Genomic DNA, 17,572 nt, shown 5'->3' on the forward strand with positions numbered 1-17,572 from the left:
TGGATGGATGGATGTAGTCACAGTACATACAACGGGATCTCACATCCGAGAAGAGCTCATTTCTCCACGAACCATGGTGGCTGCTGGTTGCAGTAGTTTGACTTACTTTCTCCACCACTATCCTCCGCTTTCCTGATTTAGAAAACATGGAGAAAAGTTGTCCTAGTGGTAGAGTGACGCGTTCTTCCATTTTAACATCACGTATCCCACTGCTTCTCATCCTCCTCGCAGTTTTTGTGTCGACGGAAGGCCATGTTTTTCGCGACAAGTATCTCGACGATGAGAGCCAAGAGTCAACAATACCGTCACAGTTTGCATACTACTCTTCGCCCCCGTCACATTTTAGTGGTGATTTCGAGCCACGCGTGGGTAAACCGTATCATCACCGCCGCGTCCGCAACCCGAAAGATCGCGTGGTAATTATCAGTGGGGGTGGTGGTTCGGGTGGTGGGGAAAATCTGGGAGAAAGTGACCTCGTCTGGGTGGGTGAGTGGGAGCAGGGCTTCACGCATTACAATGTCGGCGTCCTCCTCGTGTCTGGGACCGGGTCGAGTTTCGACCTCGAAAAATGCGCCCCCGCTGTCGACATGGCGCTTGAAACGGTGAATGAAGTTTACCTCCGTCCTCACAAGATTCGGCTGAATAAAGTGCAAAACAGGTGAGGTTTAAAAATAATCCGGTCAATTTTCTACGTATATAAAAAACTCTGAGCCATGCATTCGTCTCATGCACACACACAGCTACCCATCCTGCGACAACAACTTGACGCCCGGACTGGCTGCAGACATGAGATTCAAGTCCAACGTGATTGCCTTCATCGGACCGGCTTGCGGATTCGCTTTGGAGCCTGGTACGATGGTGGTCTTTTTCCAATTTGTTTCTAAAAAATTCCACCCGAATGCTTAATTAATTCCGCCATCAAAGCAAGATAGAGAGACTTGTTGGGATTAATTAGACCAAAAAAGTCCGGCAGTGGTGGCACGTCACGTTTCCCTCATAAATAAGTAAATGAGTAATAGGCTTACTCATGTCAGGGAGTAGAATTTGCAATAGAATAAATAAGGCAGACTTGGCAGGATGAATTATTTTGCAAAACGAGAGAACACTTGTAAACAAAAATCACTTAATTTTCATACCCGAATTTGTTAAAATCATGATATATTTATGCTAAAAAATTTGGCAAATTTTACGTCATTCTACTTTACAAAATGATTCCGGGAGTATTATAGAAATTTCAAAAACCACGCCGCCCTTTACACCATGTTTGCTTGCTTGCTTGACATGAATAACCGCACCCCGTGCTAAATAATGCATGTGCGAAATTAAGAATTTACGAGGGTGCATTTATTTTCAGTGGCTCGTCTGAGTGCGTACTGGAACATACCCATTGTTACAGGACTGGGAGATCAGGTCAGGTTCTTCTCTTGTTGTATTAACAGCGTAAAATTCATTACTCTTTCTTGTACCACCACGCCTTTCATCTTTCTCTCCCCTCGAAAAACAGCCACCGTCGACGGAGAGCGAGGTTGCGGGTGACAAACTGATGGGAGGACTTAATAAGAAACTTAAAATTAATACAACGGTAAGACCGGATTATTATTATGGTTGGCTTCCATTCCTCCCCTTCGAGAGCGTGTGTATGTATCGTGGGACACACTTTGTGCAGGGTTTCGTTGTGGTTTTAATCACTCACACTGTCCAAACTAGCAGTCCAAAACGGGTCTTAACCAGTTTTTGACACCGAATCTTGGACGGCCAAAATGTCCAAAAGTGCCCGAAATAGAAAATGGGGAAAGTGTTACACGTCCTTTGCTATTGAAACTTTCCCTAATCCGTTGACGTGTATGTAATCTCCCATTAATTTTGAGCATTCTGGTGTGTAATTAGGCATGGTTTAGAAAATTTCTTAATTTCTCATATGAAAACCTGTGAAAACACAAGATCTTCCAAATTTCGTGGTATTATACACACCAAAATGCTCAGCATTAATGGGAAATTCTGTGCATATATTTGCAAGAAATTCGTTAATAAAGTAACATTTTGCCCAATTTTCCAATGTTGGACAGTTAGGACGCCCAAAATTATTTTGGACGCTTTTGGACTGGACAGTGTCCAAAAAGGGTTTGGACGTCCACACCGAAACCCTAACTATATGGGCAAACTTACAGCAGGAAAAGCAGCAATGTCGCCAAAAACTAACTTCCTCTCGCCCTGGATGTGACATATGAATGAGAGCGACTGCCAAACCATCTGCTTTCTTGCCTTCTTCCTTCTCGCCGTCGTCGTCGTAAAGTTGAGCAATAAGAGTAATTATTTAAATTTAAGCTCCACATTCCAGCCCAATTTTGGTCAGTCATGGCTCAATCAAAAGTTTATGATGGCAAAGTAAACTCGGAGCAATATTCGCTTCGTAGCGTTAGTCAGCCAACCAATTAGTAAATACGGAGCCATGTCGGATTTTATTTTATAGGTCGACATGCAATAAGTCCTTGTCCTGCCGTCTCGTAAATGTGATTCCAATCCAATTTCACCACCCTATAATTCTAATTGTCGTTCAAAGAGTGAGCAGAGTCCGGTCTTCTGGTCTTCATGGTGCAAAACACACCATGTGCACTTTCTCCACCAGAAAAGATACAGCTTTCTCTTTGAGACACACACACACACACACAAACACGGGGAAAGTTTCTCGTGCGAGATGCGATGCGATGCGATGCGATGCAAGCTATAAAGGAGGAAAAGAAGATGCTGGCACAACAGGGTTTCAGAAATCTAGTCACATTCGGGGACAAGAATGCTTGCATTTTTTGTGATTTTTTATGACTCGCGTATGTAATGATTAGTTAGGTAACAGCTTAATTAACTAATTGGTCGAAAACCTCAAATTCAAATCGTATCAAATCCAACTTAAAACAAGTCTAAAAATCTCATTTTTCGAACCTTACTTCATTGAAATTCATCGTATGTGTTTAATTATTAGTTAAAAAGGTAATTAACCAGTTGTTCGAAAAACCTCGAATTCAAACCGTATCAAATCCAACTTAAAAAATTCTGAAAATCTCATTTTTCGAACCTTGCTTCATTGATATTCATCCTACGTGTTTAATTATCAGTTAGAAAAACGCAATTAACCAGTTGTTCGAAAAACCTCGAATTCAAACCGCATCAAATTTCTTACACAAAAAAATTGTGAAAATTTCATTTTTCGAACCCTGGATGGATGACTCTGAGCTAAAATAATTTCTTACCAGCCGTACGAAGGAGGACACTGTAGGAGGACACGCAATGTGGAAATGCAACCATGTTGTTGGTTCTTCTCTTCTTTGTGGAAAAAAGCAAAGCTGTTACTCGGATTGCTTTGCTTTTTGGATCGGATCGTCGGAGGAGTAAATTAGGATTTATTTTATAGGAGGCAAACAGCTTCCTCTTAAGTGTAAGGTGGTCGTCGTGGCAGCATTATTTAGTTAGATGTGAATGTGTAATTGATTTATTGAGGTGAAATCAAAGGTAGCTTGGTGTCGGCAGAATGGAATATAGGGACACATTTTGAGACCACGTTCTTAATATGAAATGCGCAAGCAAACAATTGTCTGGTGGGGAACTAAATGAATAAATAAAGCGTCTCAAACGAACATAAAAAAGTGACGGCATACAGTAAAATTTAAAATGACACTATAAGAAAATGATCTGATTTATGACCTTTGACCTCATCCTCAGGGCCATGGGTTCGTTGGAGATCAAAAATATTTACTGCGTTGATTTCGCTGTAAAATTTCCTTTAAATGACACACCATATGAAAATTGAGATTTAATTTAATTTTGGACCAGACCCCCTCGCGCTTTGGGGGTGGGCCGATTGAGCCCATTATCGAAGTCAATCGAGAACTAAAAATTAGAAGCACTATAGCGAAAACAGCGTTTGATTGTGTTGAGTCGTTTTGGAGATATCCTGTTTACAGACGGACGGACAAAACGATCACAATAAGCGGGTGACCCCACTTAATAAAGTTACTTGAGACAATGTGAAAGGAAGTTTCCATCTGCTACGACAGTATTAATTTGATTTTTATATATTCAACCCCCAAAATTTTGTGACACTTCCTGTCTCTGCATTTCTCCGACCCCTTGTCGTTCTTATCAATATACAGATATTGTGTATTTCGAGGTCAAAATTTCCATAACTTTAAGAAAAACATGCATGCATCTCATAATAACAACATTTCACTGCAGTTTTTATAAAAATTCGGAAACTCGCCAAAAAAGTGAGAATCGAGACTTTGCTATCTTTTAATAATAAAATGTCGTTCAGACTTATTTATCACGGCGACGACGACGAGTAGCACACTGCTTATCAACCGCAACGAAAGTAAAACACAATCTCATATTCCTTACAGCACAACAGTGGCCGCGGAAGCCGTGGGAACATGCGGGGACATTTGGGGAAGGGGTTTGTATAACATGGGCAGATGATGGGGACATCGAATAAATGCGAGGACATTGTCCCCACGCTTCCGAGGCCACTGCCACACAAAGAGAAAGAGAGAGACAGAGATCGCATCTTGTAAAATGGGTCGTGTTCTCTTATCATCACTTTCTCCTGCTTGCTTACTTTCACCCAAACTTTTAGACATGTTCTCCACGCCATTGTCCAAATGCAAATTTAAACCTAAACACTTAACTTACCTCACACAATATTTGCATAGTCTACAGTTCCCTCTGTCTCTTTCACAGGGCGTATTTGGCGACAAGACCGACTACCCAACCCTGACGAGACTCTCGTATTGCCAATGTCGCCTTAAACTCGTTTTCGACGCAATTTGCAAAAAGTTCGAGTGGAAACATTTGGCCGTCGTGTACTCTAAAAACGATCTCTTCTCCTTCACCGTCGGTACGAAGGATGCACTTTATATTAAAAAGAATAATAATAGAATTACCCATTATTCACGCTTGCTCACTGACGCTTAACTAACTAACTAACGATCAATTAGGCCGAATTTTGATCAACGGTTTGAAAGACGCGGACTACGAGGTGTACGGAAAGGACATTGACGACACCCATTTGCCCGACATGGACGAAGCACTCAGCGAAATTTCGGCCCACGCGAGAAGTAAGTAAATTTCAAACTTTTTCTAAAACTAATTATTCATCGTCTGGTTGAAAATTGATTAATTTTCTGCAGGGAAAACTTTTTCTTCTTCTTAATAACGCGTCGTTCTAATTATAAACTATTATTTTTATCCCAGTCGTGATCTTGTCCTTGCAAGAAAACTTGGTGCGGGAGTTCATGCTGAAAGCGCACGCGAGAGGGTACACGTCCGGAGAGTGGGCATTCTTGGACGTCGAGTTGTTCAAGGTCAGACTAAAAAAATGGGGACCATTGTTCCTCTCAGACATGGCTTGTTCATTAATTTTTTAAGGGATTGGCTGACATGACAAAGACGAGTAAACAAGCGGGGCAAATGTAATTACCGAGTATGCATTGCATTGCATTATATAACTGAAATTATGTCACCAGTAAATTTTAGAAAACGCAAAGTTAGGCTAGACTCGTATAACTATATCTCCTCGTAGTTTGCATAATGATACGAATATGCAAATTATATAGCGATAAACTGAATAACACATGCAATTCGTGCAATTCGTGCAAAACAAAATTCATCCATGTCAGAAAAACGTGGAGAAAGTGAAATGCATACATTTTGTCCTCAGAACAAGCCAAGTGAGACGAACTTTTGGCAGAAGGGTGACGCCAACGACCTCGCGGCGAAGGAATCGTACCGCGCCCTGCTGACGATCTCCCTCCTCATGCCGAAGTCCCCGACATGGAGCAACTTTTCCCGCACGGTGAAACACAAGGCCCAACTGGCCTTCAACTCCACCTCGTACTCGGACGATGAGGAGGTTAGACTCATTTGCATAATAGTAATTATCACCGTCTTAATTAAACCATGACCATACTCACGGCGGGAGGCTTTTACCCAGGTCAATTTCTTCATTGGAGCTTTTTACGACGGTGTCATGCTGCTCGGAATGGCGTTAAATGAGACACTCACGGAGCACGGGGACATGCTGGATGGGAAACATGTCACCCAGCGGATGTGGAATAGGTCGTTTGAAGGTGGGGAAAAAAAGTCAGGTTTCGTTCAGTGTTTCGGGTTCAAGTAACCACAAGAAATAAGGGAAAGAAAGTGGTTTCTTGTGGTGTTTTTTATTTTGACCTGCAAGAAATGCAAGGCGCAAGAAACTACTTCTCACCGACTGCAAGTGGCTGGATGGTGCATATTTCATGCAGTTTCTTGTAGTTTCTTGCACCTCGCATTTCTTGCTTTGCAGTGCAAGAAATGTAGCAAACCCGCCGGAAACGAAGCACTGGTTTTGTTTTACCCGTAACACCTTTTAAGTCCTTTTACTCTAGGAATCACTGGGAACGTAACAATCGACGAGAACGGGGACCGTGACGGCGAGTTTTCAATCCTTGACATGAATCCAACCACGGGAAGGTTTGAGGTGAAGTGCCATGTAAATCTTTATCCCTCCAAAGTGGCGGCAGTGTCAACGTGTCAACGTGACACTAATGCTGACAGAGACGGTATTATCATCGCGTCGTGTCACTACGAGTTCATATGCGAGAAATTACGAGTCAATCTTCTGTCCTTCTTCAGCAGATCGGATTGATTTAAATCTAAATCCGTTGAAGTGAAATCAATGTTTTCTGTTGTTCTGTGGCGGAATGCTTTTAAGGTTTGATTACATCTCCGCGAGGCCATATGTTGATGATTCCGTCGGGGATAATGTGTTTTGAGAGGAGCTCGTGGTACATGGCTGCTGTTTGTGGAGATAGTAATGGCTCCTCGGTGTTCGATTACAGGTAGTGGCACATTTCGTGTCGCACAAAGGGCTCTCCGTCGTGGCGAACAGGCATATTCGATGGCCCGGAGGAAATGGACCACCTCCCGATGTGAGCCCATTATTATTTCCCTACCCTAAAAGCTAAGAGTCGCGAGTTGTGTGTATCTCAACAAGTCCTCCCAAATTTCAAACTTTAAAGATATCATGAAGGAGAATGGGACCCATTTCAATCTCAATGAGAAAAAGTGAGAGAAAGTAAAGAGAGAGAAAAAATATCGACAAATTCATTCCAATTCATTCGTTCGCTGTGATGATACTTTAATCAATTCATGCCTCGTCGTGGCAATAATCCAGTCTTGTTTTTACTAAAAATGCAAATTTATCTGCATGCATACTTGCATCATCATCATGAGGGTGTATTCACGTCAAAATGGGCGAGGGTGAAATTACACGAAAATAGTCATGAAATTATCTTTTTACAAACTGGAATAGAATTCTAATTTCGAAAATTTCTTAAATTTGTGAAATTTCAAAAATCTTTTACGACGTTCACTGGTCAATAGATACAGTGTTTCGTTTTGGACATCCAAAACTAAGTGTCCAAAACTGTGTAAAATAATTTCGGACGTCCAAAATGCCCAAAATTGGTAACATTTTGCCCCACTTTCTATTTTGGACATTTTAGACGTCAAAATTCGGTGTCCAAAGCTGGTTAAACTCGGTTTTGGACGTCTGTTTAGGACCGTGGTTAAAACCACAACGAAACCCTGCTTAAATACTTACGTAGGAAGCCTTTCTTCGCTAGAGAAAGACTTGCTTTCTGCACGAAATTAAATTATTCTGGTTAAGCTCACTTTGAATTTTTTTACATTTCCTTCTTCTTCTTCTTCTTGTTCCCATCCATTTAATTCTTCTCCTTCTTCTCGTCCGTGGACATTGTTGGGAATAAAAATATAACTTGTTGCAGATCCCGGAGTGCGGATTTTCCGGAAATGATGAAAAGTGTATCGCAGCTCGAGCCTCGTCCTTCTATTTGCCCTACGTTGCAGGCATAATTGGAATTTTCCTCATGCTCATAACCATCGGTGTTCTCTACGTGTACAAGTAAGTCGTCCTCCACATATCCTTCCAATTAATTTCCCTCTCCTCTGCCTACGATTTAGTTATTTTTCCACGCATGCAAATCAACATTTGTACTCCTGCCCACCTATCCACTCTCTCTCTCCGAGATAGTAGTGGTTCGTTTTCGATGTACTAAAGTACTTTGGGATTTGGGCATGGTCCAAAACTGTTCAAAATGTCCAAAAGCGTTCAAAATTGGAAAATGAGGCAAAATGCTACAAGTTAGTTATTAACGATTTTTTGCAAATCTATGCACAGATATGTACTAATCTCCTATTAATTTGAGCATTTTCGGTGTGTCTGTAATACGACAAAATTTGGAACAACTTTTGTTTAATATGTTTCCTTATGAGAAATTGAGAAATTCTCTAAATCAGGCCGAATTACACACCAAAATGGTCGAAATTAATGGGAGATTCCATATACGTCAACAGATTATCTAAAAATTCAACAATAGAACGACGTTTAACATTTTACCCCATTTTCTATTTTGGACAATTTGGACGTGCAAAATTCACTGGCCAAAACTGGTTAAAACCGATTTTGGACAATGATTAAGCAACCACAGCGAAACCCTGAGCTTTGATATTCTCAGAATCCACCACGCTTTATATCTCTATCAGAATATAAATTAAAACCAGACTTTCAAACCAATCACGAGGAAAATAGGACTCCAATCCGTCCGTGTTTACCGATTTGTCGTAGGTTCTTTTTTTATACGAAAAGTCCCACTTTTAAACGAAAACATGACGCAAATCGAGTTTTTGATAATTGGACGGGGAGAAATTTACGTATTGTACTTCTTATTTGTTATACATGGAAAATTCCCGAGTAAAATAAATGGAGATGACATTTTATTTTGCACAATCCTCCCGTAATCTCCTCCATGTGTTGACAATCATTTATATTTAGACGAGTGAGGGAAGTTGAGGCGGCTTCGAGCACCAAGTGGAGAATAGTCCCTGAAGAAATCACCGTCGACAACAGTGGCGAATCCAAGGTAAGCGAACGCAAGTGGAGGAATCTTTAGAGAGCAAAGTGTGGAAAGAAAGTTTCCCGTCGTCCGTGTTTACTTTCTCCGTCGTCGAGTCGTCTCACAGTCTCGTTTTGCCCCAAGGTAAAAATACCTTATCTCACACAGTATGTATCCCCGAAATGGGAGGAGGATGAGATATGGAGCAATTTGTGAATACAGGGTTTCACAAATATGTACTCTGCATGTTTTTGTAATTACTTCAAAAATTGGGTGTTTTTGTCACCTTTAAATTTACAAGTATCAAAAAATAGGTGTAGCAAACACTACGCGACAAAAAACTCGTACCGGAATGCGAACCCTGTCCACATCTTAAAGCCGACAAGCCTTCGCCACGGTTTCGATCAACCGTGACAAAGCTTTCTCTTCACACAATGCTCACCACGACGAGCGTTGTTATGCACATGGTATGCAAATCCGACGGAGAAAAGAGAGGCTGGCTGGCTGGCGGATGGAGAATCCTGTTTTGGATGGGAGGCAGAGAATAATGAATTTTTAATGATTTCTCGATTAGTCAGCCAGCAGACCGGCCACGGAGGAGAAGGAAAGTTCGCGAGGTTCCCTGTCCCTGGGGACGGGCGTCGGCGGACAGGTTACCTTCGTCCCTACGGCGATCTATAAAGTGAGTCCGCGCTTGGACACCTTTAATAAACTGTGAGGGCAACACTAACTAACTGAATTCTGCGCTACAGGGTGTTCAAGTTGCTCTCAGAAGAATCACGCTCTTCAAACGGATCGAGTTTACGAAGCATATCATTTCCGAGATCCGGCAGGTAGGTTTGGTCTCTGATTCAGGATTGGATTTCAATTCCACTCCACAATCTGTGTTTACCTACTCGGAGCTAATGCCAAACATGCACTTGACCTGATTAAGAGTGGTTTTAGGATTGAACTTATGTCCTCACACGTACTTCCAGGTGCGGGATTTACAGCATGAAAATGTAGCCCGTCTCGTTGGCATATGTCTGAGCTCGTCCGACTCGAAAAGCATGTCGGAAAAGTATGACCAAATCCTCTTCCTCACCGAGTACTGTTCTCGAGGATCGCTGAGAGACGTCCTGCTCAACGTGCACATCCACTTGGACTGGCCCTTCAGACTCTCACTCATTTCCGACATTGTTCATGTATGGTTTTGCCTCTTTTTACGCTTGCTTTCACCCCTGACTGAGTGAGTGACACTAGTTCCGACACTTGCGAAGCTTGGGCTCACTCCTCAGCCACCATATTTGGCGTACTCACGTTAAATACTTTGCCAATTGAGTGGAGTAAAGTAACTTTTAGATTTTTGGGTTGATACGAAAAATCAGATTTGCTTATATAGGAAAATTGGGATGTGGATTTTTTTGGAAAATATTTTTCGCAATATATATTTCGCAATTTTTTTTTTGCTAAACCAAACACACCGTAAAATTTCGGTTGCACCGCTTTCGACGTGATTACGCCCATAACTTCTCTGTTTATCTAGGGCATGAACTTTCTCCACTCCAATATCGGTCCGCACGGGCGCCTTTCATCCTCCAAATGTCTCGTGGATGCAAGATTTGTCGTCAAAATTACGGATTTTAGTCTCCACACGATCCTCAGCTTTCAAAAGTGTGAGCCCCTCGATGCCGACAGATATTTAAGTTCGTTCGTACATAATATTATGCAATTTCCGGGATAAACATTGCCCAATTTCGTAGTAAAAGGTGGATCTTTCCTTCCTTTAGAAATGCTCTGGCTTTCTCCTGAACATTTAGTGGCTACGAACAGCACGGAGCGCGTGTCCCTCAAGGGGGATGTGTACAGCTTTGGGATTATTTTGTACGAGGTGGCCTTGAGAGCGTTGCCCTACTCCACCTTCCACTCCCTCAGTCCGGAAGGTAAGGAAGAAATTGGAAAAAATCTAAAGGAAATCCTGCAATTACATGTGACGGCTAACAATGGAAGCCTCCCAGCGTAGGCTTTCCGATTTTGACCAAATAGTTGCCAATCGATCGCAAATCTAAGTAGCATGAAATTTGCGAAAGACACGATCTGTCAATGGTCACGTTTTGCAGAGATATTTGCATCCGAAGAGGAGAAAGCTGACAAATTATAGACTTTGCAAGAGGAGAAATAGCGCAGTAAATTTGCAAAGTGTATAATTTGTCAACTTTCTCCTCTTTGGATGCAAATATCTCTGCCAAACATGCCCATTGGCAGATCGTGTCTTTCGCAAATTTCATGTTAATCAAATCTGCGATCGATTGACACTAATTTGACCAAAATCGGGTAGCATACGTTGGGAGACCTCCATAAGTAAGACATCCATTGTACGTACATCTCATGTGTCCCCCTTAGAAATTATTGGCCAAGTAGCTGCCTCATCCGACCCACCGTTCCGTCCCGAAATCACGGAGGAAACGGGACCTGTTGAAGTTCGGAATTTAATGCAGAACTGTTGGGCACAAAGTCCGGACGACCGCCCAGATTTCTCCTCGATCAAAACCATCCTTAAAAGATTAATGAAGTAAGTTATGTATGGAAAGATCTTGAAGAAATTCAATTCTTTAAGATGCACGGTCACGTTGGGGTGTTCGACATGCGAAGGTTACTTTGCCACCACGACACTGAATAAATATGTGACCTGCTTGTTAAAGCGACATTTTTCATGGAAAAGTGCACCTAAATGATTGACTATTCTTCAGGGGAGCAGGCACCGTCAGTCTGGTGGACGACTTGTTACGCCGTCTCGAACAGCATGCCCTCCACTTGGAAGTTCTCGTGGAAGATAAGACCAGAGAATTGGAACAGGAGAAACGGCGTTCGGAAGTAATTAATCCAAAATATAGAAAAATGATGTAAAAATATGGCTAAATTTGATCCAAACTTTTTAAGGATCTCCTCTACCAAGTCCTGCCACGGTACGTTTTCTCTCTCTTTTCTCTCTCTCTCTCTCCATGTCGAAAAGTTGTGTAATTTTGAGTAAATTAAACTCCTTAACACGCAGACAAGTTGCGGAGCAGCTTTTGCGGGGAGAGACCGTTGTCCCCGAATCGTTTGATGCAGTCACTATCTACTTCAGCGACATTGTCGGATTCACATCCATCTGTGCACAGTCGACGCCGATACAGGTTCGTTCGTACAAGTGAAGCATATTATTTTAGTGATGAGGCGAACTTCAAGTTCAAAGTGAGTAGTAGTTATCTATAGTAAATGGGATATAGAGTTACCAGTGGATTTAGTCTCATCATCTCCCTCCGGGCTTATGTACATATCAGAGATGACCAAAATACTTTTTTAAAATACGGTATTTTGAGCTCTGTTCTTCCCAGGGTGTGGATTTCCAGGGGTGTTACACCCACAAAAAGACGAAAATCTAGGTGGAGAAAGCAACAGGCATACGAAAATATGGGTTTTGTAAAGAAATTAACTTTTTTATCGCTGTCAGAATCATTTGCTTTGAAGATTTTCTAAAAATAAGTATTTTGAGCGCGATTAAAGGTTAAGTTCTTCACAAAACCTATATTTTCGTATGGCTCCACGTAGATTCTCGTCTTTTTGTGGGTGTAACACCCCTACAACTCTAAACCCTGGGAAGAACGGAGCTCAAAATACTGTATTTTGACCAAGTATTTTTCCCCTCCCTGTTATGTCTGTCTGTATGCATTCATAGTCTCTCCTTTTCCTCGTGAGATTAGGCTTTTCTGCCTTCCGCCGATGCCGCTTCTCATAAAATTAGTTTCAAGTGCATCAAAGAAGCAGAGAAGAGAAATGTTAATCTAGATTTGTTGTGATAGAGAAGAAGGAATCTTCTTCTATCACAAGAGAACATTGATTCTTCCGTGTGATGCGATGTGAGACACAATGCTCACCCAACAAAGTCTGGCTAACTAACCCTGGTCGGATAAGAGGACCGTGTGTACGGAGTAGGCGGGGCAACTAGTGATGCAGAAAATCATCAAAAACACTTCTTCTTTCCGAGAAATCAGACAGTTGAGTTAAGTCAGAAGCAAAACAAGTTTTTATTCATTTGCTGCTTCTGCTGCTTCCCACTTTGGGCCCAACTTTTAATTGAACTTTCCGTTGATCTCGTTAATTCCTTGCCATTCTGTCGTAATGATGAGATGCCCACGATGTGCATGGCTTTGCTGCTTTCTCCTCCTCCTCCTCCTCTCGTATGTCTCAGCAGTAATTATCCAGATTCCATTTACTTTGTCTCTCTCTCTCATTTCCATGGACTTGCTGCCTACCAATAACACACACACGCTGCCCACCACGTTGAGCTACATAAGAGACAGGTGGATAGATAGGCAGACACGGGGCTAAAAGGGTCAATAAATAAATAAATAAATACAGGCAACCAATTCAGGGAGTAATTTACTTCAAACGTTGATAACATAAAGGCGAATGCGTGTGTGTGTGGCGAGAAATCTCAACTCGATCCGTTCATCAATGGGTTTGGGACACAAATCGCTCCTCTGGGGCAATTCGGTCCTCTGAGACGGACTCGTTTCAAGGTTTGTGACAGGCCAGGCCAGGCTGTGACATATTTATTCTGCACAACTTTTTACACTGAGTAATTGATGCAATTTAAATCCAATGGTTTCAAAATGTTTGGCTAACTATTTGGCACTACGTGTAGAAGTGTGTCTTAAAAAGAAGCAAATTTTTCCACGTTTTATTTATGGTTATATGATTCTGATGTATGCATTGTTTTGCATATTGCAATTATCAATAAGAAATTAGTACAATTTTCTTATAATTTCTAGGTTGTTGATTTTCTAAACAACTTGTACGGAACTTTTGACGGGATTTTGGACGGTTTTGATGCTTACAAGGTAATTTATCGCGACATTTTTGGATAAATATTCAACTGTTTTGTTTTTCTCCTTAATTATTACACTAAAAGGTGGAAACTATTGGGGACGCGTATCTCGTCGTGTCTGGAGCCCCTCAACGAAACGGGGATCTGCACGTGACGGAAATTGCCTACTTGTCCTTGGCCGTGTTAGACGCCGTAAAAAACTTTGAGATCGGACACTTGCCTGATGAACAACTGCAAATTAGGATAGGAATTCATACAGGTTGGTGCTTCGTGCAGAGAAATTCAATCATGATATCATATCCTCCAAGAGAGTAGGCAAAGTTGAAGAATTTTTTTGATGGGACGCTCTTTCCGGGGAAAAAAGTTTTCCCCAGGAATAGGTTTTTTTTACTGGAGGAAAAAACTATTTCTTTGTGTTTACACATACACCGTACATATGTGTCATATGGCGTATTTGGTGTCTTTCTTATTGGGCTCTTTCTGTAACAGGACCAATTTGTGCCGGAGTTGTAGGACACCGGATGCCACACTACTGCTTGTTTGGCGACACGGTGAATACCTCGTCAAGAATGGAAAGTTCTGGGGCACGTGAGTACAAATTTTGTGCACTTATATATCAACTCAATATTGTTGTAGTAATTTCTGTTAAGATTTGGTATTTGGGGAATTTGAGATTTTATGAGAAACTTGGCTGGACGTGAAGTTCCGTCTTGCCCTTCCTGCTACACTGTTAAAAATCTGTCAGATATATACATACTCTGTATTTGTATTGATTTGGTGATAACTTCCTACCGGATTGGTAGTAGTTTCTTTCTTAGTGGTCCTTTTGTAATTAGCACAACATTACTGAACGGTAATGCTCGTGATTACCGTGCCGGTAGAGTCATATACGTACTCTGGCCAGTAATGATTTAATACCAGTTTTCTAAGAGTGTACATACACACAAGAAATGATATGACACGATGAGACTAATAACCAACATATCAATTTCTATTTCAGCTTTGAAAATTCACGTCTCCAGTACGACTGCAGACGCTCTCGAGAAAGCGACAGGATTTCATCTCTCGCCCAGAGGAGAGGTCAGTACATACAGATCTGTACATTCAGATAACTTAACCAACCTTATCGATCAGCAGTTGTAAATGGAAGTTAGCTTTTTAGCGAGGTTATGATTAGCCAATGATGATATCATAGCTTTCTCTTTCAGGTCTTACTGAAAGGGAAAGGAGCCATGAAAACGTACTGGTTGGACGGTTGTGACGACGACGGTCAGTGGCAACGGGCCCAAAAGATGCACTCGTCCGGTTCCAAGGAGTCCATTCAAACAAAGTGCAGTGTCAATCACCACCAACCACCGCCTCCCCCACACCTCCATTGTCACTCCCCGTCGACCAACTCGCCCCCAATCTTCACCATTTCAGTCACACCGGCCTCTGACGAATAGTTGTGACAGAAATAGCCCATTCGTGATGTCAAATCGAGACCAAGTGGGCGGACGCGGAGGGACAATGAGATCACAAATAACTTGAGACGTCAATCTTTAGTATTATTAGGACTACTGTGACCCTACGAGCCACCTGTTGTCAAGTGACTATGCCATCCTTAGGAACGTGGTTGGATGGAAGAGCCCTTTTTTTACCCCGTGGTGCTCCGATGAATGAAGGGTCACCCCATGCCGAAAAAAAGGTGCATTCATTGCGTGCAGTGCAGTGCGTGGTGAAATACGAAGTGTGATGGTGTGCAACATTCCGAGCCAAATTGTACAATTATTAAATGGTTAAATTTATAGTATCCTCTTATTTTTATTGATATCTACAAATGAACTCGCATATAATGTGTACATACATATGATTGATAGAGATATACATGTGAAATACTTATTTAAACAACCCAATGCTATTTTGACAGTGAAACATGATTAAAGAATTGTTGTATTAAAGCGTATTGATACTAATGATCTAGTATTGTTAAGTAATTAAATCTTACGAAAGGGGCATCCATCATCACGATGTAGTGCTAGCAAAAAGGTGAACCTCTAAGGCCCAGTTACTACAAAAAATAGTAAGCTGGTCCAAAGAGGAACAAATTCTCACTAGCTAGGTTGATGACGACCGAAAGGAAAACTTATCTGACTGGCAAGGGCTGGACTTGAAGGCGCGCAGGTCTCCATCCTTGACGATTGTAACGCCAGCAAGACCATGAAAGGGTTGTGTTCATTATTGAAGGAAATAAACACAACAGTCCCACGGTCTCGCAAGCGCCACGAGCGAGATGAAAACTTGCTGAGATTGGGCTGACTTCCTTCGACGATTGTAGCGCCAGCAAGACAATGAGACGGCGCAGCAGATTAATGAAGAGGAAATTGGAAATCTGCAGCACGGTCTCATCGTCTCGCAAGCGCCAGGAGATTGAAGGCGACAGGAAAACAAGGCGATGAAGGAGGGAGCCGTCCGGTAGCGAGTTCTTATCGGGAAAACACGACCCCCTCTATCAGTCGATTATAATTAACGACAGTGTTAAAGGGGGTCATGCTTTCCAAATAAGAAGGAAGAAGTTTCCAGTGGGAGGAGGCGTGAAAAGTTCCCATCGTCGAACGGAGGACGACCTGAAAGTGATTTGGCCAAATGGACTGGACTCTGACTTTCGGTCGACGAGGTGTGGAGCCGAGTCGTGGAGGTGGAATGATCTGGAAGGAAAAGCACCACGCTGTCTTTGCTGACGAAGAAAATTCTGGAATAATATGATGAAAAATCTACGACGTGATAAAAATCAGTTCAAGTAGGTGCATGAGTAGCACCGGCGGGCAGCCGGACACGATAGGTGCTCACACCGCCCTGGCGGAGTTGGTCCGAATTCTGGGTGGTCAGCAATCACATAATGGGGGACCTCAGACACACGAAAAAATCGTCGCTTAGAATTTCGCTTCGTTTTTCGCTTACTTCCTGATAAGCGAGCTCCCGGGTAAACGAACAGAAACTTCTCTCAGAAGTGGGGTTAAGGTCGGTTAGCTCCAGTCGGAACAAAATTTTGCAATTTTCATCTTTTTGGTCATACTATCGATAAGCGAAAAACGAAGCGAAATTCTAAGCGACGATTTTTTAGTGTGTCTGAGGTCCCCCAATGCTTCACATAAAAAAGGAAACAATGAGATTATGCGTCTATTCCAAAATCATGCTATGAATTTTCCACATTTTCATAATCATCTGATTTTCATAATCTTCGTACATCTTAAAAAAAATAATGGATCATGATTATATGTATGTTTAACATTTTTTTAAACTTTATTTCGCATAAAAAACAATTCTTATTGATACTAATTATACTTCATATGCTTAATTTTGAATGACTTTTTTTATTTATTTCCAAACTCACGACTAAAACAATAAAACAAAATTGTGTATATTTTTTTAGCAAGAAAATAAAGAATTTGGATTTTGGCTTTCTGACTTTTTAATTGAATAATTGATTTAATTAACCAATAAAAAAAGTAAATGTACATACAAATGCTGAACATGGATTTATTTCATGCAGAGCTGGCACCCATGGCAGGCACACACAACATCTCTGCGAACCACTACTCATTCTGTTCATGGTCCATCGTAAGGTCTCACTTTGCCTCGTATTTATTAGCAAACGACTTTTATTAATGTTTCAATATCTTCACCCCCACCGGCCCCACCTCCGACATTATTATATCCCGGTCGTGTGAACACGGTCCATCGCCAATTATAATTTAGCCAGGACGACCTCAACCTCGAGAACCAGCACAGTCTCAAAATC

The 17,572-nt window shown here is 41.7% G+C and overlaps 1 protein-coding gene across 1 annotated transcript; it reads left to right on the forward strand.

Moving 5' to 3' along the window:
- Positions 1–44: 44 nt before the first annotated feature.
- Positions 45–17,525, forward strand: LOC110845905 (atrial natriuretic peptide receptor 1). Its single transcript, XM_035852286.1, has 27 exons — positions 45–658; positions 741–850; positions 1,355–1,410; positions 1,505–1,582; positions 4,729–4,885; positions 4,986–5,105; positions 5,242–5,351; positions 5,708–5,899; positions 5,981–6,116; positions 6,414–6,505; positions 6,867–6,956; positions 7,815–7,951; positions 8,882–8,969; positions 9,517–9,624; positions 9,695–9,775; positions 9,920–10,126; positions 10,468–10,627; positions 10,712–10,864; positions 11,325–11,493; positions 11,672–11,795; positions 11,862–11,887; positions 11,974–12,097; positions 13,736–13,804; positions 13,876–14,050; positions 14,281–14,379; positions 14,792–14,871; positions 15,000–17,525. Exons 1-27 carry the CDS (start codon positions 147–149, stop codon positions 15,234–15,236), a joined length of 3,690 nt encoding a protein of 1,229 aa, XP_035708179.1. The 5' UTR covers positions 45–146; the 3' UTR covers positions 15,237–17,525.
- The last annotated feature ends 47 nt before the right edge of the window (positions 17,526–17,572 follow it).

The sequence above is a fragment of the Folsomia candida genome, unplaced genomic scaffold, assembly GCF_002217175.1.
Source record: "Folsomia candida strain VU population unplaced genomic scaffold, ASM221717v1 Fcan01_Sc001, whole genome shotgun sequence".
Classification (NCBI taxonomy): Eukaryota; Metazoa; Arthropoda; class Collembola; order Entomobryomorpha; family Isotomidae; genus Folsomia; species Folsomia candida.